At 42.5% G+C, this 25,342-nt stretch overlaps 1 protein-coding gene across 1 annotated transcript in view; it reads left to right on the forward strand.

The window, feature by feature from the left end:
* Positions 1–10,753: 10,753 nt before the first annotated feature.
* The window catches only part of LOC142008421 (otoconin-90-like), a 100,075-nt gene continuing 85,486 nt past the window's right edge, over positions 10,754–25,342 (forward strand). The window contains exons 1-3 of the mRNA XM_074985613.1: positions 10,754–10,964; positions 21,371–21,475; positions 23,204–23,263. Coding sequence (XP_074841714.1) covers positions 21,400–21,475; positions 23,204–23,263 — 136 coding nt within the window. The 5' untranslated portion in view covers positions 10,754–10,964; positions 21,371–21,399. The remainder of the gene's footprint in view (positions 10,965–21,370; positions 21,476–23,203; positions 23,264–25,342) is intronic.

Below are 25,342 nucleotides of genomic sequence, written 5' to 3' on the forward strand. Positions count from 1 at the left end.
AGTTCCTGAAAGGCAATGAGGCTCCAAATGGAAGTTAACAGACTCGATACCTTTGAGAATCTGGGCCTAGGTTCCAATCATATGAATGGAGTAGGCTCAATAGTTGTAATTTGTACATTTACCAGAGAAGTGACATGATATTTATACTCATGAAATAAAGGAGATTATCCAAGATTATTAGCCTACATAAAAATAACACATAAAAAGCCATGCACAGTTCTATAAAATAGGCTCGCCACATTCTCTGAGAGGTGTTGTTCAGTGTTTGACATGACAGTGGCATCTGAAGCAGCATTCGTTTTCATATCAGGAGTGCAGCAGATTTACCCCGCTTTTCCTTTAGCACCTGGCGTTTGTTTTGCTGCTAGTAATTACAGCGAAGTCGTACCTTCTTTCAGTCTGGACTGAAACTGACTCTTTGTTTGCACATAATTAATGTTAAATAGATTAAATGTCTGAATCCACACTTCACCAACTCTACTAGGGACCAACCATCTATTGCTGTTTGAGAATGCTTCTTGCAATATGATTCACTGTGTTCATCTTCCATAACTGACAAGTACTTGAGCTTTATCATTCTCCCTAAAGTGAATTGTTAGCCTCTCTTTTCAGTGGAGCAGCAGTAGGGCCTGGGTTTACAGTGCATCAGCTAACTTCTCTTTTTATGGAGTCAATCTCTCACCATTATTTCTCTTGAAAGGGCACATTTTTGTTAACTACATTTTTACACTGGCTCTAACAACTAAACCACATCTATCATTTTTGAAAAGGCAATCTCTGTTTAAACTGTGCAGCTACTTTATTGTCCTTTAAACTCCTTTTTGCCAGATAAAAATGTAGTGTTTCATCGTTGCAGCTGCACCTGCCATGAAAAATTATTTAGTTTTATCAAACTCAGTTTCATGGCCCATTTATGGAGTTTGTTCCTTTAAGAAAATTAGCTGTAAGTTTAAGTAATGACTGTTGGCTTTTCTAAGGATTGATCATGTAGTGGTTTATTATGTATAAACCCATAAAAAGTAATATGTTTTTAACATGTGGAAGGATACCAGATCTGTCCCTAAAAGTCTTGAAGTTATGTTTGCTCTGTTTTTGTCCATAGTTTTTGTTGCTGCATTGTTTGAGATTGTAGGAGGAAATAGTTGAAAAGTTTTACTGCTGCAAATTGTGGGCTAGGATCTTGCATGCTAATTCATACGTTCATGGAACTCTTCACATGGGTTTCATGTGAGCATAAAGGTGCAGCTATGGATCAGAATGGGGAGGGCTGGGAGTTATAGCAGTCAGAAAATGGAGATTAAGGAGCAAATTCAGATCTGGTATGACTCAATGGATTACCATGGAAATGGACACCAGAACTGACTTTGGCCTTGTAAGTGCAAAATATGTGAGGAAAACCAGGTCTTGCATCTCAAGACAGCATAAACTCCCATTGAGTTAGCTCGGTGTTCCAGGTGCACAAGGAATGCAGACCTAGATTTTCCAAAGTAACTTTCAAGTTGTCTTGATTTTTGGATGCCCATTGTAAGACACCTTTGAAGGGCTTATTTTTGAGTAGACCATCGCTCAGCACTTCTGAAAATCAAGCCGCTTTGGGGTGTCTTATGTTGGGTAACCCAAAAATTGAGGTACTGCACAATCAGAAGTCACTTTTGAATGTGTAGGCTGCAGGATCTGAGCCTTAACAAGCTGTTTTCGTCATTTCTAGTTCATCTAAATGAGACAAAACCATGTAAATGGGATCCAATTCTTAAAAACTTGCTAAGATGTAAGACTACATAGCCAACTGCATTTTGTTTTCTTGTTTAGAGCATATGATAATTACTAGTATTTGTGCCTTGCTCACTGAAATCTTCTCCATGCTACAAAGATGCTTTTCAGATTCTGGCTGACAAGGGAACACAACTTTTATACAAGTGGCCTTTAGTGCTCTTTATAATATTATTTATTGTAATTTTTAAACTGTATGTGTAATTTATATTCTGGCACTATCCAATATTTGAACAACTTTAATATGTTTATTTCAATATATTATGCAAACAATACTTCTTACCTGATTTTTTTATGTTCTGTCTTTAAAAACTCGCACCACTTATTAATAAATAGAAATTTCCATTATCATGTGGTAGAAAGTGATTTAATTTTATAATCTGTGTTAGAATCAGGCAAGACTCAGGAACTGACATCAGCCCCCAGTGAACAAATTCCCATTGATTTCCTTGTGAAGGATTGATCCAGAGCATTTTCCTGGCTCCTGAAAATTGTCCCATTGACATTTGAGTGGTGGGATTAGTCCCAATATCCTGTCAGACACAATCTGAGTTTCTGCCGCACATTTAAGAACAAAGATGTATATTAAAATTAGAAAACTACAAATTCAAAACAGCTTCTTTCCTGTTAAAATATAATGAAGATGCATGTAAAATATAATATTCACACTGTAAAAGTATTATGGGCATATCTACACAGCAAAAAAATACAAAACACCAGTAGCAAGCCTAAGATTGAAAGACAAAAACTGGGGTACAGCTAGAAGTTTTGTCCCAAGACAGAGTGGAGGAGACTTGAAGATGACCTATGCTCCATGCAGAGTACAAGGATTAAGTAGTAGTACTGGTAGTAGTTTCATAAACAGCTGGTCTGGAAGCAGCTGCGCTTCACTGGGTCAGTTGCCCTGTGTTTGCTAGTGCTGTGTGGAAACATCCGCATTTGTTTCATAACACTGCAGTGGAATTGTCCTGAGAGAAAAGGGAGGTGGGCATGACGTTGAGACCATTGATTTCTGGAGGTGTGTCTACATGAGAAAAAAGGTCAGGTATAGTTAGCACAGAATCATTATTGCTGAATAACGGCTCCACTCCAGCTCCCTCTGCAGACACGTTTCTTCTGAAAGAAGCATGTCTTTGTGTGATTTAGGTTAATGTAGAATAGCTGTAGTGCTCAAAGTTCATAACCTACCTATTTCACACTAGCTTCCCTGCCTGGACAATCCCTGAGCAGTGGGGCGAACTGCCACGAGGAGCCCAGGGGCAAGGTGAGAGAGGGACTCAACTCCATACCCTGGAAGAGGGGAATCAAGGTGGAAGGGGCAAGGCCTAAGGCAGTCAGCTCTCAGCACCGTTTGAATCATGCTACCGCCCCCCCCTTCCTCCAGGGCCACATGAAGGGGTGCAGCTGCAGCATTTCAAAGGGCCTGACCCATTTTCATGGCACAAACAGTACGGCATCAAATGCATTAGACTGTTTTCATAGAAAGTCTCAACATGAATTTGACTTGCTTAGAAACCATAATCATGCCACAACAAGATGAAGCGATCAGAAAGATAACCAGCAGGCTTCTACTGCAAAGACAGCTGGAGGGGTGACATTTAAAGGGATGTTTCACAACTACAGAGGTGAACCATTAATCCGTCGTTTACAGGCCCAGAAATGTATTGCACTGAATTGTTTCGCTGGGCATCATCCAACTACAAAAGCTTGCCAAGTAAGAGAGTTTTGCTGCACAAATTTCTCTCTACTATAACGCCAATGAAGTTATGAGTTATACCGAGGATTAATTTGGCCAGAGTAGTTTAAGCACAGACTCATGGAAGTGTTAGACCTCAACACAAGTTAATAAACAGAGAAACTCAGGCCAGGTTAGGAAGATGAATCGTCTTCAAATACGCAATCATACAGAGCGTGCTACAGCAGCAGTATTAATGAGTATTTGTAGTCTGCCTCCATCCAGCTCCACAAAGCACATTATTCAGGGTTTATTCTGGACTGCCATAAAGGGGCATGTGAAGCTGTCCTAGGTCTAGGCTTAGCAGAAGGACTCCTAGAAACAGGAATAATTTGAGCAGCTACTTCCAATGTCACAGAAGCAGAAGGAACATGCCTGATTCTTTTTCCATCACTCTTCCCTCCGTGTGTCTTTCTCTTTCTTCCTATCAGCACCTTTCCTGGACAGTTTGATCTTTCACTCTTATGAGTATTTCCAAATAGATTGGATTAATCCCTTAACATATACCAGAAGGAAAGGTGAAGTGCTAGGTTGGCTCTCTTTAGCATGGATGTTGCTGATTCTATCAGTTTTCAGTCCCTTCATCTAATCACTAACTGGGGGAAGTAAAACAAAACAGCAGAAATGTAGCACTTTAAAGACTAACAAAATGATTTATTCAGTGATGAGCTTTTGTGGGGCAGACCCACCTCATCAGATCAATCTCATTTCCAGTACAGACAGACATTTTAAAGTACAGAGGTTAAAAAAAAATTTCAATAAAAACAGACAAATCAAGTATATAGGACTGAAGGGGGGAGGGTTGAGGGATGGGGGATATTACGTGCCCTGACCATCCATGGCAGTGCCATGCTAATGGTGGTTCGAGAAATTGCAAATTGAGGTCCATTTGCAAACTCGTGTGTCTAATTAGCATAGCCACTCAAGATTTCACGCTCAGCAGAGGGTGGTGTCGGCAGTGCAGAGGCCGTGTGGACATGCCTCGCCCAGATAAACCCGCCTGTTGCCAGTCCCTTATCCCTGAAAAAATTCAGGGATAAGGGACTGGCGACAGAGGGAAGGGTTAGCTGGAAGAGGCATGTCCACATGGCATGTTCACTGCCAGCATCACCCTCTGCTGAGAGCAAAATCTCATGTGACTATGCTAATGAAAAGCCATTTGCAATTGCAAGACTGCACATTAACATGGAACCACCATGACAGCAGCTCCATGTCAACATGGCCAAGGACAATGAGATCATAGTAGAGAAACTAAATTAATACTTTGCATCAGTTTCAGGGATGAGGATCGAAGGGAGATTTCCAAACTTGAGCCATTCTCTTTAGGGCTATGTCTAAACTGAAGGCTTCTGTTGGGGGACCAGAAGCCTCTTGGCGGAAGTCTGCCATGTCACGAGCATTGTGCCAACAACCCTGTCTTCCTCATTAAAAGAGGAAGAAGGGATGTCTCAGCAGAGGGTGATTTCCTGACCTTTGGCCCTGTGTGGATGGGAACTGACAGAACTGTTCGCAAGAGATATGCAAATGTGGGGTGCAATTTGCATATTGTTTTCCAACTGTTCTCAGCAGTCTAGACACAGCCTAAGTGACAAATTTGAGGTACAGCCCCCATTTGAGGTGCCATTAGAGGAGGTTTTGGAACAAATTGTCAGACTAAGCAGTAATAAGTCAACAAGGCCAGATGCTTAAAAGCTTATACAAAACAGCTTTTAAGTCCATAGACTATAAAGAACCTACAAATGATCTCTTAAATCTACGTAACTGGGCAAAAAAGTGGCAAATGAAATTCAATGTTGACAAATGCAAAGTAATGCATTCTAGAAAACATAACCCCAGCTACACATAGAAAATGATGGAGTCAAAATTAGCTGACTTTCAAAGAGTGGTGTCCCACTGACACTCTTACATATCATACTGACCGTTTTAGCAAATTTCAGCAACCCATACAAGTAACTTTTTGCTCCTGCCATCAGAACCCAGTGCTTTGTCATTACAATGGTTCTTTGATGAAAAGCCAGCATATGTCTTCTGCAGGGATATTTTCATAGTGTCCCAGTCTCTTGTTCTCCTCCATGGAATATACCTCCCATCTTCCATGGCTAAGGCAGATGCAGTCATAAGCTCATGCTGGTCCATGAGTTGGTGCAGGAAAAACTGGCTTGTTCGGGTAAGTGGCTCGTAGTTCTGTTGGTCAAAAATCTTTCCGGGCAGCAAACTTCATGTTTTCCAGGTGGACATGAGTTTCTGTCAACAAGCATGGGAGAAATGACTCACCTACTGTTTTCCGCTCATTGTACAGTCCATTGGTAGTAGTGAAAACTTTGGTCTACTTTTAGGTGAAGATTACAAGCTCCTTATCAGCTGAAATAGGGGTAAGATATTTAGCATTTTAAAGCACTACAGAATTCTAGCTTTTTAAAGGACTTGTTTTTTGGTATCCAGCCACATGGCTACACAGGTCATTTTAGCTAAGGAAACTTTTGAAAAAGACTTTTGAGCAAATTCTCTAGGATTTTAAAATAACAGATCTGGAATAGCTGGAAATTATCAATCTGTTTCATTATTAATTTCAAATAGAGAATTAGTGGCATTTTCTGTCACAAGGCCTATTCCAAAGTTCACTGAAATCAATAGAAACAATTCTGTTGCCTTCAATGGGCCTTGGAGTGGACCCTTAGTGACATTCTAAGAACTGATGTTCTGAGGCAGAGGATCTCGTGCAGAAACACCAGGGGTACACATGGTATTGGCCTTGGCAGTCTAAAGGGCTGAGCTCTAGATACTCCAGAGCTAATGCTTCGATTCAGTAAAAAGTGCTGGTTGCTTTCCAAGGGCAGGGAGTGAAACCTAAGCCCCTCTGCACTCAGGCACCTATTGTCTACAACGGGCTCCTGATTTAATACACAAAAATCAGAGTCACTTTATGAGTCACTGTGGGCAGGTGGTTCTCCAGCCCTGCTGCACCCTATGCCCTGGCCCCGCTTAACCCCTTCCCCCAATTCCGCACCCCTGCTCTGCCTCTTCCCACCCCACTTCCTGTCCCCCCCGCCACATTGCCCCATTCCACCTCTTCCCTCAAGCATTCCCCATGCTCACTCTTTCCTCCACCCCCAGTGCCTCTTCCATTCTGATGAACAGCTGATTGCAGGAGGTGTGAGGTGCTGGGAAGATGGGGAAAGAGCTGTTGGTCAGCTGCCAGTTTTCTTCCTCTAGTTTTCTTTCATGGGTGTTCCAGCCCCCAAACATCCACCGTGTCAGGGCCTAGGTGTGAAATGTTCATTACAATCCAGTTAGCTGGAGGTGATGTATTTTGAAAACACCAGTGTGACCAAGGAAAACAAATAGCTTTCAGAAATGCCTTTCTTTGAGCCTGGATTATCCAAACATGTCATGAAGTGGTCATTGGAGCCCTATGGCACCTTGGTTCCTGTGATTCCTTGAAACGATGGGATTTGTCGTTGAGCCAGCTGTAGCCCATCAGAAAATGACAAATTGGCCTACTCAGTTAGCCTTAAGTGTCCTAAGATATCAGAGAGGTAGCTGAGTTAGTCTGTATCTTCAAAAACAACAAGAAGTCCTGTGGCACCTTATAGACTAATTGATATTTTGAAGCATAAGCTTTCATGGGCAAAGACCCTCTTCATCAGATGCATGATTGTGGTGGCGGGGCGGGGGTCGTTCAGAGGAAGATTTGTCCTAAGATAATTTGATTAACATTGGATGTATTTCTTAGGTGAAAATATTGTAGATCTGACAATTTATTCCTTCTTTGGCTTGGTTTACAATACAAAGTAAGTCGATTGTAGATACACAATTCTAGCTATGGCACTTGTGTAGCTAGAATCATCTTACATGAAATCAACTTACCTGAGCATCTTCACTGAGGAAGGTTGACAGGAGAGTTTCCCTGTTGACTTCCCTTACTCCACATGATAATGAGTAGTACAGTGTTCCATTGCTGACCCCTGATAAGTCGATTTTGCAGTTCCCTGCCAGGCACACAAAATCGAATTGTGGAATATTGACCAGCTCAGACATGATTTAAAAGGCACTGACTTTTATATCCAGTGCTTAAGTCAGTGAATATGCACAGAATATGGAAAAAATCTTTCATTTGTGGGCCTGACCATTTCTTTCTTGGTAGATAAACAAGGAAATAATGACTGATTTACCCCTCATGAGGCATAGCTGAAATCTTGACTAGACCCCTGAGAAAGCACCACCTAATTCACTGGGATAATGTTTTGAGCAAGAAGTCAGCATTGTCTCTAATAATATTGCCAGTTTTAATGCTGCTGCAGAACAAGGCCATGTTAGCCAAGCATCACTCCACAGCCGAGCAAAGTTAAAATTGCAGATTTCAAAGATGAAACACTGTATGATGTAAACCATGCTGAAAGTCCCATTATCTTCATGTCCAAACATCAAACAATTTGGATTTGCTCCCAGAAAATACATTTTCTCAGGTGCAGCTGTTTTTTGGGTCACTATATTGGACACTTTCATCCTAGTCTGGTTGATAAGATATTGAGCAAGGGTCAAGGACAATAAACTCTGTATATGGCTACAGCAGATCCTTTCAACAGAAGGTGTTTCCAGGTTGCTCAGGTTGCAGCATTCAGTCACAATCCACAAAAGCCATCTTTTATTAGGAAAGTGACTGGCATGTACAGCTGGTTTGAACATTGTTGCCAAAATGAGATTTCACCCATATATATGGCTTTGCTGGTGCTTGTAATGTCTGAGGGGAATTCTATAAACCAGAGTAAGGTCCATCTAAGTTATGTAACTCCACCTATATGAATAATGTTCTGGAGTCAACGTGCCTCGTGTAAATTAGCTTATTGCAGTGTCTATGCTGCGGTAAGGTTGATGGGCAAAACTCTTCCATCAACTTATCTTAAGTGTCTCGCTTCCATGGAGTACTGGCGTTGATGGGAGTGCATTCGGCAGTCAATTTAGTGTGTGTTCACTAAACCTGCTAACTTGACCCTTTGTGGATTGATCACCATGATATTGATCCACTTGTAGCAGAGAGTCATGCATGAGAGGGACACTCATAAGAAAATCCATCACTCTGGGATATGGGAGAGAAGAGTGTTTTGTTGCCGATCACTGGCTCACTCTGAACCAGGAAGATCAGGGATTTAAACCTGGATCTTCTACATTCCAGGCTAGTAATCTAACCACCAGGGGGGAAAGCTGGATGGGTGCTTGTGTACACACATATGAGCCCTGCTTATTCTGCACCCATAGTGCCTCTGGAAAAATGTCACTTTTCATCATTATTTGTGCCAACATGACAGCCAGTAACAGATGCACAAGGTGGGAGTTGAAACAGAATTCTAGGGCTGAACGCCTGTGGACCTTGGTGACATTAACATAATTGTCGAGATTGAATCTGAGCCCAGCAAGTGTCCCCTAGTTCTGTAAATGGCCTAGCTAAATGCAATGTCTGTATATCTCCAAACTATGGATCCGGATATAAATTTAAATCCAAACTTTGTAGACTGAGCCCATCTCTAACAGGTATTTCGTATAGTCGCTGAGGAGACAACCTCCCTAGGTGAAATGTATTTGCTCAGGGGTGGGCAGATAGAGAGGTAACTGGACTGATCTTTCTACAGGTGTGCTTCGATGCAGACCTGCTGAAGAACACCAAGACACCTCACAAAGATCACGAGGCCCAATGAACCTGGAGAAGCTGAGGTGCTGACGGTCCTACTGGGTTCAACCTTTTTACTCGTATCCAGCAAAGCATGGCTTTTTGACAGTATTTTGCCACATTCATTGGGTAACATCATAGCATTCCTGTAGCTCACATAGCTAGGATACACTATGGTGACAAAGTAATGAAAAAGAGATTTACTGTAAATGGTGAATACGTGCCTTCATGACCTTGCTCAGGTCTTTTAGGGCCTGATACACAGCCCGTGGAAGTCAAAATCTTTGCATTGACTTCAAGTTCTTGGTCAGTCCCTCTAGGATAAGAATGTCAAATGCAGCCTAGAATGTTCAGTGTCTTAAATTTGGGGTTAAGACCTCTGAAAATCAGGACTTAGGTTGGGCAGTCTCCCAAAAAGAAGGCATTAAAATTGTAGGCCACATTAGGAACTTTGGATCTTAAACCTGCTGGGTGAAATACTGGCACCCTAGAAGCGAATGACAAAACTCTTGTTAACTTCAGTAGAGCCACAATCTAACCTGCCACTTGTTATTTTCCTCTGCTGCATGATGGAGAGCATAATATTTCCCTATTGCATGGGGCAGCATTGTGGTTTAATTTATAAATGCCTGGACAGCTTGTTGAGTTCTATGGACTGAGGTGATTATGGAACCTCTTTCTGAGCTTTTCATGTCTTCCCATGATGCTTTGGATGCTGTGCTAAGAGTAGTGACGTCTCACTTGAGCAATGTCTACACTAAAGAGTTTTGCCAGCAAAAGTAGCATTTTTATCAACAAAACCCAGAGAGCGTCCAGATTGCCAAGGCGTTCTCTTGACAGTAAATCGACAGAACACAGTGCTTTTGTTGACAGTCTTATCCTGCTCCCCATGAGGCATAACATTTCTATTGACAGAGATCTGTGGACAGAAGACTGGTCTGGACATTCTGGAGGTCCTCCCGTCAACAGACAGAGCTTCTGGGACTCTGGGCAGCCCTGTCTGCTGTGCTTCTGGTTGGGCATTTTGTCAAGAGAGTGGCCTTGCAGTCTGGCTGCTCTCTGTCAACAGAGTGGATTGCTATTGCACTTGGTAAGTGCCTTCTGACAAAAACTTCTGTCAATAAACCCTGTAATCTAGACATAGCATTGGTGTCATCATTATTTCATTTTACCCCTGTAGTCACACGCTAAACCATCCTCTTCCCTTTCCACTTATTTAACAAAATGGCCAAGTAGTTTTCCATATAAGCAGGCGTTTTGTTTTGTCTAGTGGGCTGTAAGCTGAGTTCAACATTCTTACCCCACTCTTCTCAAACATCTCTACAGCATCTGTTGTCTAGAATGACTAACCTGAAGCACCAAAAACATCACGATTTTTCATGAAGGGCTAAATCAGACCAACTACTGCCTGCCAACAGTCACTTCAGGCTAATTAGATTGGGAGGTGCTGTGCCTTTAAAGGGGGGAAAAAAAGTCCTTTCGGTTCTATATTTCAGTGTAAGTAATTACTGCTCAAAGTGGTTTCACATCCTGACCTGGACTGCTGCGAAGTCATTCTATTTAGGGATTCAATTCAGTACATACCACAGGCACTTTGCTTGCACATGATTCTATTTCATTTAGCCTTGGTGCCTTTGGGATTTTCGTACCGTTTTCACAAGACTTTTAAGGCAATTTTATCAAGCCTCTGCACTCACACACAATCATCTTTCACTAAGATTTTGTTAAAACAGTGTAATACACTGCTGTCTGTTTAAACTCTCTGAAGTTAATCGTCATATCAGGAGGAGCCAGGTAAGTCACTATTAAACGATTACTAAATATTCAAAATGTGAATAGTTTCAAATGGGGCTCCTAAAGAGAGGTACCTAAAATGAGCTATTCTTGTCTGTGCTATTAATAATCACTGAGGATCTTGGAAGTGAAAAAAAAGTTAGAAAATCTTTTTTTTTTAATAGCATGATTTCTTAAATTTAGCTGTATTGTAGCAAGTGTAAACTTTTGTCTAATACAAAGCAGCTGATGGTAGAAATTCAGTAAAAATCACATTATATTAGCCTGAGACAACTTCTTTAGACCTGTTTTTCAAAGTTTGCTTTAAACCTGAAAGGGTGACCTTTAAATCTTGGAACTGAACAGAGACAGAGAAATTAGTATTCAAGGTCTTTCCCTTTTCTCTCCTTCAGCCTCTCAACTGCTGTTCTGCTCTGTTTAGCACTATAGATAAGGGGGAAACCAGTTGGTATCTGATTGGAGTCCTTTTGTGTCTGCAAAAAAGAGAACATTTCAAACTGCATGGCTACTTGTCAGATTAAAGTGGGTACAAATGAAGCATAGCTAACAAGATAGTTACCTTGAGTTCTTTGTTTGGCAAGAAGACTGAAGAAGTACTTAACCCTGAATCACTAGGGTCACATAAGTGAAACCCAAATGTCTGAACCATTTTTGCTGTATCTGGGTTTTAGAAACATTGGATTGGATTAAAACTTCATGTCTTATTTAAGTGCATCAGTTACCTGGCATAAGACAGGAAAATGTATTATTCAAAAAAATTAATTTGAAATAAATAATAATAGATTGGTATCTGTATTGGTGATTAGTAGCTTGACCATCAACCTACATTTGAGATGTGGTAGGATGACAAATGGTCAATGGAACAAAGCTTTGGGGGGGGGTCTGTCCATCTGTGTGTTTATGTCATGCTCATTTCACTAGTATTGAGTGTCTTATCAATCTGACATGATGCCAGTGAAGAAGGTGTATATTTTTTGTCTGACTGTGCATTTCACTTATTGAAACATTCACCTTAGGTAAAATAGGAACAATACCATCAGAATTATAACAAGTATGTGTCCATTAAAGTTCAGGGAGCTGGGCATTCAGGGAAATAGTCATAAGAACATGGGAATAATCTCAGAAATAATATTGTTAATATATACATTGCTGTCTGATCCATTATTTTGGTTTGTAGGACACAGACTTTTCAAAGAGGGATTGCTCAGGTTGAACCTCTAAAGTCAAGACTCACCTCCAGTGTTCTTTCTAAAATGAGTGCGTGGGTGGTCAACCAGGAGAGATTCAGGTGCTGCTCACCTGAGCTGCGTCTACACGTGCACGCTACTTCGAAGTAGCGGCAGTAACTTCGAAATAGCGCCCGTCACGTCTACACGTGTTGGGCGCTATTTCGAAGTTGAAATCGACGTTAGGCGGTGAGACGTCGAAGTCGCTAACCCCATGAGGGGATGGGAATAGCGCCCTACTTCGACGTTCAACATCGAAGTAGGGACGTGTAGACGATCCGCGTCCCGCAACATCGAAATAGCGGGGTCCTCCATGGCGGCCATCAGCTGGGGGGTTGAGAGATACTCTCTCTCCAGCCCTTGCGGGGCTCTGTGGTCACCGTGGGCAGCAGCCCTTAGCCCAGGGCTTCTGGCTGCTGCTGCTGCAGCTGGGGGTCCGTGCTGCATATACAGGGTCTGCAACTAGTTGTTGGCTCTGTGTATCTTGCACTGTTTAATGAAAGTGTGTCTGGGAGGGGCCCTTTAAGGGAGCGACTTGCTGTTGAGTCCGCCCCGTGACCCTGTCTGCAGCTGTGCCTGGCTCCCTTATTTCGATGTGTGCTACTTTGGCGTGTAGACGTTCCCTCGCTGTGCCTATTTCGATGTTGGGCTGAGCAACGTCGAAGTTGAACATCGACGTTGCCAGCCCTGGAGGACGTGTAGACGTTATTCATCGAAATAGCCTATTTCGATGTCGCAACATCGAAATAAGCTATTTCGAAGTTGGGTGCACGTGTAGACGTAGCCCTACACTGCAGGAACACCAGTCCTGGAACTTTTCCTTGCAACAAAGCCTGCTGCCACCTCTGTCCACATATCTATTCTGGAGATACCATCACTGGACCTAGCCAGGTTATTCACAGAATCACGGGCACATTCTCATGTTCCTCAACTAACATCATATATGCCATCATGTGCCAACAATGCCCAGATGCTTTGTGTATTGGACAGACTTCAAACTCTCTTAGACAAAGAATTAATGGGCACAAAACAGACACAGAAACCCTCCTGATCCACAAACCAGTCAGCCAGCATTTTAATGGAGTGTGCCATTCTGTTAATGACCTGAAGGTATGCATCTTACTGAAGAGGAATTTTCACAACAGATTGGAAATACAGCTGCTGAACTCTCTTTTATATTCAAATCCGACACATTAACACGTGGTTTGAACCGGGATGGGAATTTTTTAGGTCATTATAGGGGCTCTTTTGCACACTTGACTTAATCTGATTCTTGACATCCACCCCCCCGCAATCTTCTGCCCCTCTCCTCTCTGATTTGCTCACCTTGATCATATTTTTCTGATTTGTCAATCTTGATTACTATTTTTGGTTCTCTGTGCCTTAACTGTTCTGTTCTGGTATGGCTATGATCTGAAGAAGTGGGTCTGTCCCACGAAAGTTCATCACCTAATAAATTATTTTAGTCTTTAAATAAATATAATTAGTCTTTAAAGTGGTACTGGACTACTTTTTTGTTTTGATAATTATGTTTGTTACTATAGCCTCATCTGGATCACTTCTCCAAAGCATGCAAGAACTTTGGGCTTACCATCAGCCTAAAGAAGACAAATGTACTTGGTCAGGATGTTGCTGAATCCCCATCAATCGGCATTGACAACTATATGTTACAGGTTGTCCACGAGTTTGTTTACCTCGGGTCCACCATCACTGACATCCTGTCTTTGGACACTGAGCTAAATAGGAGGATCGGAAAAGCAGCCACAACTCTGTCCAGACTCAGCAAGAGAGTGTGGAATAACAACAAGCTGTACACCCACACCAAAATGCAAGTCTACAGCCTGCATCCTCAGCACCCTCCTTTATGGCAGCGAGACTTGGACCCTGTATGCCCGCCAGGAAAAGAGGCTGAACGTCTTCCACTTGCGCTGCCTCAGGCGCATCCTTGGAATATCATGGAAGGACAGAGTGACCAACACCGCCGTCCTCGAGCAAGCTGGAATCCCAACCATGCACACCCTCCTCAGGCAGCGTTGACTCCGCTGGCTTGGCCACGTCCACAGGATGAATGATGGAAGGATTCCAAAAGACACCCTGTATGGTGAGCTAGCCTCTGCCAAAAGACCTCCCGGACGCCCCCAGCTGTGCTACAAAGATGTCTGCAAGAGAGACCTCAGAGAGGTAGACATCGAGCTGGACAACTGGGAAGAACTAGCAGATGACCGCAGCAGATGGAGGCAGGGGTTACACAAGGGCCTTCAGAAGGGCGAGATGAGGATCAGACAGCTAGCAGAGGAGAAGCGAGCGCACAGAAAGCACAATAAGGACTTGCCAGACACCCACTACATCTGCAAGAGATTCAGCAAGGACTGTCACTCTCATGTGGGTCTTCATAGTCACAATACACACTGTAAATGAAGTCCTCAACTGAAACTTTAAAGGGCGCGATCCATAGTCTATGCAGACTGAAGGATGCCTCCTACTACTACTATAGCCTCATTCAGTTGGCATGGTACTGAAGATAGTCTTATTGGCCTGTAATTGCCAGGATTACCTCTGGAGACTTTTTTTTTAAAAAAATGGCTTCACATTAGTTATCCTCCAGTCATCTATTACAGAAAGTGATTTAAATGATACATTACATACTAGTTACTATATCCGCAATTTCACATTTGCGTTCCATCAGAACTTCTCACAGTTGAAGTGGTTAATACTGCTGTCAATAAGGACAGTAGTCAGATGTGCCTTCTTTCTAGAAGGAGCAGTACTGAACCTGAAATTACATCAAACTGACAAATTTTGAAAGCCACAAAGTGGCCACTATAATTATCTCTTCTGTTCTACCACATAATACAGGTCATTACACATGGCTGAGTTATAGCATGTCTTTTACACAGCCATCCACATTTGCGATGAGGTGGTACAGATGTCACCATGTCCTTTGGCATGCTGTTCAACGGTTAATTCCTCTCACTGTTAAAAATATCTTCCTTATTTCCAGTCTTAATTTGTTTAACTTCACCTGCCACTGAATTTTGTTATGTCTCTGTCTACTAGATTAAAGACTAGATCTGGTATAAAAACAAAACAAAACAACACAAAACGAAAAAAAAACAGTTTACCATCAGAAAATTCAGTTTCATCAAAATCTAAACATTTTTTCAGGAATTTATTAATGACAACAAAAATTTAAATGGGTCAGTTGAATAATTTACACTTTCTTGTATTTCTTATGGCAAAACATTTCATCTCAATAATGTCAAAATATTACATTTCTATTTGGTAAAATGTTAGTTACAACTTTATTATATTGGTTAAACCTTTATATTTTAATATTATAGTTAATATTTTATTTTGAACTGTTCTGGCAATCACCCTATAACATATCAAAATGGAACATTTCAACATTGCCATGGCAAAACAATACAGCATTTTCAAGATATTTTGATAGTGTTAAATCAAATTTTTCTGAAATTCTGATTTTGTGGAAATTCAGAGCAAAAACAAATATCAAAATACTGTATCAGAATTTCCTGTTGAATGCAAATTTGCTTTGAAGACCAGCTATATCAAAATACTGTCTACTTCAGACATAAGTACTTACAGACCATGAATGAAATTCTGGTCGTAATTCTTGTGACAGTCAATAACAAAATGCCCATCTACTTCCGGGGTCAAGAATTTCATGCTGTGGTCAAATCACCTCTCTTCCTACTTTTTGTTCAGTTAAATAGATTGAGTGTCTTCACTTTCTCATAGTAACCAAGTCTTTTCAGAGCTTGACTAATTCATGTATTGCTGAGCCCTTTCCAATTTATTGTTAAAGATATTTTAGTACCAAAGGCTGACGCAGGAAAGTTCTCGGGATTCTAACTCGAGTATATTTAAATGGCTTACTCATCCATGACTGAATAACGGGTATGAAATAATCATCTTTTAGGTCCTCCCTATACAAACACAATGTTATGCCCCACCTGCTGATACTACCACACTCCTCACTACTGCCTCTGATACTGCAGTTCTTATACCAGCAACATTTTCCATTTACTCTGACATGGGTTTAGCGAAGGAGTGCCACATTAAATCTCCTGTTCTCAGAGATGTGCTGATGTCCCAAAAAAAGAAATTAGAAAGACACTTCTTGGCTAAAAACATACTTCAGTATAAAGTCGTCTCTCACACATGCAAGAAATAGTTATCATTCAAAAATCATACAGCATAGTTACTGTAAGGAAGAATTATGTGAATGTGAGCTATCCACTCTTCCCTTCAAAAAATCATGTCAGATGACTCTCAGAAAGCCATTGGCTGCCTTGTCAAACCATGCAATTTCATTTCAAAGACTGTAGTTTTTGTTTGTCTTTGCAGTTTTGAACACCCCTTGCCTCTCCCCAGGGCGTAGGTGTGAAATTAGTGTTGGCAATCCACCCAGATGCACAGAATAATGTGATTCCGGCATTTGCTGCTCCCTAATGATGGGGAACATAGGTATGGCCATACTGGGTCAGATCATTGGTCCATCTAGCTCAGCATCGTGTCTTCTGATAGTGGCTTCAAAGAGAATGACCAGAACAGGTAATCCAATAGTGATCCATCCCCTGTCATCCACCCCTAGCCTTGGGCAGTCAGAGGCTAGGGCGACCCAGAACATGATGTTGTATCCCTGACCACTTTGGCTAATAACCATTGATGGATCTGTCCTCTATGTACTTCTCTAGTTCTTTTCCTGACCCCCTTTATAGTGCTAGTCTTCCCAGTGGCCCTCAGCTAGAAGCTCTACAGGCTGACTGTGTGCAGTGTGAAGTACTTCCTGCTGTTTGTGTAATTCCAGCTTCTCCACAGCACTTCTAATTAATTCTGTGTCCCAACACCATCACAGCTGCCCATCCAACAGCCCAGGCATTCATTATGCATCCCCCAACCACACACATTAACTTCGGCATCCTAACATGGCAGTCAGTTCTGCCCCTGCCCCCAGACTCATATTTGCTGTCATCCCCCATCCTTACATCTCTGGGATCCATCACCCTGCTCCTCTTCAATGACCTATATTGGGTGCTACAGGGGGAAAAGAGGCAGAGCCATCCCTTCGGGACAGCAAATTGGGGCAACTGCTCTGGGCTCAATGCGATGGGAGGCCCTGAGGGCTGGCATGATTGACCAATGCAGTCAACCCCTGCAATTACTGAATGGCCCTAGAAATAACATACATGTTGCTTCTGGCCTGGATCCTGCACCTCCTGCCACCAGGGACTATTCTGTGGCAAGGTGAGGAGCAGGGAGGAGGGAGATGACTGCCTCATTTCCATGGAAAATTAAAAAGAAGTAGAGAGCCTCCCTGAGCTGAGGGGTTCTTTCTGCTGCCCTCTTCCCTCCTGTGATAACAGCATTGCCTCCTGAGGGGAGCGGGCAGAGCCCAACAAGCAGCAGCTTTGACTGGCTGCTCCTTCCCTGGAGACGGGGTGGGGTGGGCACCCATCTGTTATCATCTCAGACCAAGCTATGTAATTTGATCTCAGCTGTTTCCTCAGTGAGAGCTTATTCAACAGGCCCAGAATCCCCTCACTGGGCACTCGGGAGAGGTGGTGACACCATAACTGCCCTGCACATGAGGAGGAAGAGCTCAAAACTTAGAAAGCAGCTCAAAAATCTCAAGAGCCCTTATTATTTGTGTGGCATCTGACTCACAGTTCTGAATGTCTGGATGGTCGGCAATACTGGGAATCTCCGTCTTGTGCTTCTTGTGCCAGGCCCAAGAGCTGCAGGCCCTGGGCTGGAAGGAGAGAGCAGCAAGGACAGATTGGTTCTATGCAGCCTCAAGGTGCATGTCATCCCCAGTGGAGCAGAGCTATGGCTCCATCACTCAGTCCAGCTCACAGACCAGGCGGGGTACACTCTGAGAAATAAGCAGCACCCCAGTCTAAAGAGTGCATGAATCCAGGCAGCCTAGCGAGGGAGCATCCCTCCCTGAGCTACTGTCTGTGGGTGAAGTAGTTGTTACCAGTGCGCAGAGGCCTTTTCCTCATTGTCCTAGCAAAGCAGTTAATTGTCTTTGTTTATTTCGGGGACATATTGAGCCTGCAAAGAGAGTTTAGTCTCCTTTCTGCACAGTGAGCCTGCCTCACGCATTCGTTCAACACACACAAAGGGAAGGAATAAAACAGGAAGCAGCCTTGAGCCAACAAAATGGGGGCATTTGGCTTAGTTACGTGGGGTAACGTTATTTTTGCTTTTTGAAGAAATGTGTGAAATCCTCACAGGAACAGAGAAACTTGTGTGTTGTTAGTGTTTGTTTTATGAACACGTGATACACAGGGCTGCAGTAGGGAGATGAAGGTTTTGTGTTTTCACTTACAACTTATTCTGGATCAGGTTGCTACACTTCAGAAGGCTCTAGGTGACAGGCCTGTCCTTTCCTATAGACAGCCTCCTAACCTGAGAAAGATGCTCACCAGCAATCACAGGCTACACCACAGTAATACAAATCCTGGAACTCTTCCCTGCAACAAACCCCGCTGCCAGCTTTGTCTATTCTGGGGATACCATCACTGGACCTAACCATGTTAGTTACAAGATCAAAGGCACATTCTCATGCAATTCCAGCAACATTATATATGCCATTGTGTGCCAACAATGAGCTGACACTGTGTACATTGGACAGACTGGGCAAAACCTTTGCCAAAGAACAAATGGACACAGAGCAGACATCAAGAAACTCAATACACATAAGCCTATCTGTGAACACTTCAATGGAGTGGGCCATTCTGTTAAAGAGCTGAGACTCTCTGTCCTGAATCACAGAGAATTTAACAACAGATAAGAGTGTGAGGCTTCTGAGTTAGAGTACATATTCAAATTCGACACACTGGACGTGTCTACACTTGGCCAAAACTTCGAAAGGGCCATGGTAATGGCCAAATCGGAGAATACTAAAGAGGCTCTGAAATGAATATTCAGCACCTCATTAGCATGCTGCTGGACGCAGCACTTTCGAAAGTGTCACCTTTCGCTTGCGTGCTGCTCGTCTGCATGGGGGGGGGAGTCTTTTTTGAAAGGCCCCATCAAACGTCAGAATCCCCTCATTCCTATGAACCTTTTACACTACGGCTAAAGCGAACCGTCTTGGCAGGACCAAACACCAAGTGTGACATTTTTTTTTAAATCTATTTACCCCAGACCCTAAATGGCCTCCTCAAAGAATGACTTCCTCAAGGCCAACATTCATACCACTGAGCTATCCCTCTTTCTAAAGTATATCATTTCCTGTCTCTCTGAAACTCCCCAGTGGTCGGATTTGGAGTAGGGAACCCTCAGCAGGCAAGTGCCTTAAAAAATCTCTTTGGTTCATCATACATAACCATCCAATAGAAATGACCAGATGTTGATACAGTACAGTTCGTGTACCTCCTTAGTTAGCACATCTGCCTCCTGTTGGTACTTTGATCTGCTGACTTTAGTGAAAGGTAAATTTCACTTTTTTTCATTCCTGTCAATTCTACAGACACTATTAAACAATGGGGCTGGGTCTACAGTACAGACTTTGGTTGACAGAAGTTACTGTCCAGACATATTTCCCAACAGAACCTCCATCAACAGAACACGGCCTCACCTAACAGAGGCTCCGCCTGCCAATGCCCTCAGTCGACAGAGAGCAGCCAGACTGCCCAGCCCTCTGTTGACAGAAAAGCCAATCAGAAGCTCTGCAAACAGGGCTGCCCAGTGAACTGGAAGTCCTCTCTGTCAACAGGGGGCTTCCCAGAGTGTCTACATTATTTTTTTGTTGATAAAATCTGTCAACAGAGGCATTACGCCTTGCATGGATGTGACTTAACTCTCCCAAGAAAACTGCCACATTCTGTTGACAGTTTCTCGACAGAACGAATTTGTAGTGTGGATGTGCTGTGAGTTTTTCGATAAAACCTCAGTTTTGTCAACAAAACTCTGTAGTGTAGACGCAGCCTGGGAGAATAAACTGTTGTTAACTGTCTCATGCTTAATAGAGAGAACCAAGTTCCAAGTGCCTGGTCACCTGGCCAATGACTGTGCCTTACAGTCTGTGTTTGGATAAACCTGTTCAATGGGCTTAGGAAGGTAGGTGAAGGGACAGCTGGCCTGGACAATGGTACAGTGGCCTAAGACTTATGTGACTAGGCTCTATTTCTGTTTCTGCCACATCTCCCTGTAAATGAGTTTGCCCGTATGTTAATTGTAGATAATACTGATGTCCCCTGGTGAAAAGCTTTTAGACTGATGAAAATGTGCTATATAAGAGCTACGCATTATTGTAATATATTAGTGGAAAGGATGCATTAGGCAGAAAAAATCATTTTGACTATCAGATCCCAGTTTGAGTTTGCAAGGCTAGCAGATAGGAGAAGCATCTTTCTTTCAGAAAATAAGTAAATGTAACATGAACAAACTAAACATGGAATCCCTCAATACCATTTCATAATAGCATCTTGCTTTATTTTCAACATTTATTATAATTTCTAGCAATGTAAATATCTGGAAGACTGGGTGAATAGAAATGGCAATAATTGGTTAATCAAACACTGTTTTCTTAAGGCTAAGAGCTATGTGTGTATTCTGACCATTAACTACCAAGCATGGAGAAGGCTGCCTCTGTAAACTAAATTAGAGACCTTTTGCCTGTATTTTCATGAAATCCTGCCCCTGAGTTTCTGCAAGCAATGTAACTGGCTGACATTTTTGATACCAAAAGAAGGGGGAACAAATTAAAAGAAAAGTTGTCAAAATGTCTTCCTTTTTTTCGAACCAGCTTTATGCCTCTAATTATGATTCTTTGAAACATCTGTAAACAGCAGGATGGGCAGTTCCAATCATTCAAAAATCATGAATCAGAGGCCAAAATATCACGAGGGTGAATTAAAAATCACAAATAAGAAATTCAGACTTTTTGGTTAACTTTTATCAGGGTTAATTGTTTTGATTTTTTTTTTGCCTTCTGAATTTTTGAGTTTTCAGGGCACATTTCCTAGTTTTTCCTCTGCGAACACAAGGGTGCAAAACTTAGTTTTGTTTTGCTTTTTCAAATAAAACCTGAGATTCTCACATGAGTGCAGGATCTGGAGAGCCAGAAAAGCACAACAGAATGCAAAAAGTTGGAAACACTGAATCTACATAGGCTCACCAAAATCTTGTTTCTTTCTTCTAAAACAGTTGAAACGACTGGGAAGTAGGTTTCCAAAATGCCATGGTTCCATCAGCAGGTGCCTGTTAAACTGAGTGTGGGATTTCTCTGCCTCCTTCTTGTATGGAACTTGGGTAAGTGCAAAGTGTTTCTGAAACATTACTTTCACTGGCAATTTATTGTGATACATAAGTAATTTCCCCAGCACATGTACTTTACTATTGCCCCAGGAAAGTCCCAAATGTCTTCCCACCCATCACTCTCAAAGCCAAAAGGACATTACAACTTGCTTTCACCTAAGGGAGGTACAAAATATGGGCTGAGGCCAGGGTGCCTGATTCTCTGCTTCTTTGTGTAGTTAAAATGTTATTATTGACTGAAGCTCTGTGGCAGCACCAGCTAGACAAGGCAGGGTGGCAACTTCCACCTGCCCAAAAGGCCATCATTGAGACATACTGGGCCCAGGGACTAAATTTTACTCCAAGTACATAAAGCACAATTTCAACATAAATACATAATTCCTTAAATATTACTCATGTAGGCATCTCACATTGATTGTGAATCTTGGGAAGTTATGAGCTCTCCGTAGATATGTTACATATTCTTCTTTATACTTAAATTGATATGTGTAAGATAAGTGCTTGGAGTAACATGTCACAAAATGGTCATGGGGTCCAACCTGTTCTGAAGCAGAAGCCACTATAGTGGCTACTGCTATAGTGAACTAGCCACATTATTCTGAGAATATATTTCTTGTTCGAGCTAACTAGACAAATGTGCCTAGTGGCTAGCTTGTTGGATGTCATAGACGTAGAGATTGATGAGTTGTCTTAGCGGCAGCTGGCTTTCAGCTTGTGTAGTAGAGGTTCACACTCTAAGCTTCAGAGGTCCAAAGTTTGATCCCTCCTGCCAATGTGTGGGGATTGTTGATGTTATAACAGGCAGAGGCATGTTGGTCTGAGAGGCTTGTGCTGATGCTGTCTGGTCTACATGTGATCTGCAAATAAATACAAGAACTTCATTCTTCAGCACTGTCAAGTCTACCTGTTCAATGTTACCATTCTTATGTATTAAGGTTGTGTCTAGTGCTCCAGCTAAGACCAGGGGCCAACGCTGCCAGGCGTGGTTCAAACATAGGATAAAAGTGTCTACCTTCAAGCGTTTGTAAGGCAAACAAAGAGAGTATTATTATTCCTATTTAGCAGATAGGGAAATAAGGCACAGAGAGCTTAAGTGATTTGCCCAAAGTTACACACGACGTCTGTGACAGTGTCAGGGATGGATTTCTGGAGCTAGGCCCAGCACTTTAACGGCACAGCTACCCAGCGGAATCAGTAACTAACTGAATAGCACACTTTGGATAATCAGCATACTTGCAGCGGTTTCTTTTGTATGCCACATCATCCTTTCCTTTTTATGGTTAATGGTCCTTGCAAATCTGGCTCTAAATCTCTGTAAGACTCTGTGGCTCTCCTCTTCCATTGAGTTCCATTAAAGGGCATAAATCACTTTTATCAAGGGCCTGTTTCTGTATCACTGAAGCTGAAAAGTGCTTTTGATTTCACTGAAAGCATGATGAGGCCTAGGTGAGAGGAGTGGGAGGAAAAGAACTAATTTCTTAACCTTTGTTTCTTTAAAACCTAGGTCATTTTTAAGGTCAGATTCTTGCATGTTTGGCATGTACACACTCTGCTGCTGTGAGAAATAGCTTGTGGCTCTGAATGCTGGGCTAGTTGTCCATGCTGTTGGCCAGCCATTTCACAGCCATAACACACTAGTGCAACAGAGAAACCCCTGAGATTTCTGGTTGGTCACTGGAGCAGGTAAGTCACCACTTAGATTCCACTTTCTCCATTATACAGCTGTGGGTGTCAAAGGAGAAAATAAGAAGGAGAAGACCGTGCCTGTGCTGGCTACTGCAGGTAAGGCCTGACACCTGGATTCAGAAGTTCCTCTTATTGTGTTGTGTTAAGTGTGAGTCAGAAGTACAGCAGCTGACCCAATGGACAATGGCCTGATGAGTGCATTCCTGGTCGGGACTTTCCACTTAGGAACTGCAGCCAGGCAAACACTTCCACAGCCCCTGTTCCCAATGACCACCCACCTTGATACAAAGACCCCAGGTCCTGATGCCTGACTCCCCTGGAATCCCTGGAAAGTGACTCAGTAGACCCCTCCCTGTTTATCATGCAAACTGAAGAGCACTCCTCTGCCAGTTCCCATCATAGCCATCTTTCCACTAGCCTTCCCTGAAGTTGCTCGCTCCCTTGTCTAGTCTGCCTCCTGACTACTGGTTCACTTGGACTCTTGAATTCTCATCCTAACATGTAACCAAACCAGGCATCTCTTCCAGAGCCTGGCACTCTCCTGACCTCAGGTTGCAATCTTGTTTATGTTCCAGAACCCATCCTGCTATAACCTCTGCTGGGTTCTTAGCAAGGAAGTCATCTTATGGTTGATGCTGCTTGCAGATCTGGCTCTAAATCTCTGTGTGACTCTGCAAGCAGTCAGGATCTGTTGAGGAAGAAGAAGAGGAATGGTTTGATTTCTATAGCACATTGTGTAGCTTCTATATCTCTTCTAGCTGCTGCACTGTGGCTAAGTCTACACTAGCCCCTTCCTTTCTAAAGGGGCATGGTAATGAGCGAGGTCAGAAGATGCTAATGAGGTGATCCCATGAATATGGAGTGCCTCATTAGCATTATGGCAGCTGTGGCAATACGAAAGTGCCACTTTCAAATTGCACACTGCCTGTGTAGATGGGGGCCTTTCAAAAGGACCCGCCAGTCTTTGAAAGTCCCTTATTCCTATTTGGTTTTAGGAATAAGGGGCTTTTGAAGACTGGGGTGTCTGTTTGAAAGATCCCTGTCTACAAGGGCGGCGTGTGATTCAAAAGCAGCACTTCTGAATCACCACTACTGCCATTATGCTAATGAGGCACTGTATATTCATGGTGGCGCCTCATTAGCATGTTCCGACCTCGCTCATTACTATGCCCCTTTTGAAAGGAAGGGCTAGTGTAGACACAGCTTGTATGTCTAAATACCCCTGTAAGGAAAGCTGGGTTTTTCATTTCCACTTGTTAGAGAAGTGTTTGTAATGTGTTGGATTCAGAGCTGTTCCAAAATGGTAAAACACTGTCATAGAAAACATTTATTTTCCTGCAACTCTGATTTTTTTCCTGGTTTGTTTTTTATATCTGTGTCCCCCATTGCTCTCTCTCACCCTTCACCTCTACCATTTCTCTTGGATTTGAATTGTCTCATCTGAACTAAACAAAATGTTTTTTCCCCAAAATTGTCAATTAGGAAAAACTTCTAGTGATTGTTGGTCAGAAAATGTTCTCAGATTTAAACAAACAAACAAACAAACAAAATGACCAGCTCTACTTAGGTTATTCTCTTAGCTCATTAAAAAGCTGACTCTTCATTCTAATTTTATGCAACATTCACAGGTGGAAATCTAACAGAACTTCTCTTCTAGAGGAAGATGCTTTATAAATGGGCACCTGCTTCCGGGTCACTTTGATGGAAATGTGTGTTATCCACTAAGGTGGGGTGTGCAAAGCAGGGGGAGGCTCACGTGGAGGCAGAGCATGAAATTTCAAGCGGGGGCACAACATGATGAGCTGCTGGGTATTAGGCTTATCGCTCTCATTAGAATGTTGGAACACGTTGCTGTTTTCGTATGCGAGTGTTCACATTTATATACCCATCCCTAAAGTTTTTACATTCAACAGACTTATTTTCTTACACCTGCTGAAAGTTGTTTTTTTTCTTTTCATACGAGCATAACCAAAACCTCCATCAGTTTGGAATCACATTGGAAAGGCTGAGGGGCCCCTGCTAATTGCAGGGATGAGAAGTGGGGCCAGATGTAAAAAGTTTGCTCACCCCTGCATTAAGGGACTCCAGCTTCCCAGGATTTTACTGAGTAATCTGACATCCCTAAGTAGCACTGAGGAACATTGTCAAAAGTGCCTTTTAATTACTTATTGCATA

The sequence above is a fragment of the Carettochelys insculpta genome, chromosome 2, assembly GCF_033958435.1.
Source record: "Carettochelys insculpta isolate YL-2023 chromosome 2, ASM3395843v1, whole genome shotgun sequence".
Classification (NCBI taxonomy): Eukaryota; Metazoa; Chordata; order Testudines; family Carettochelyidae; genus Carettochelys; species Carettochelys insculpta.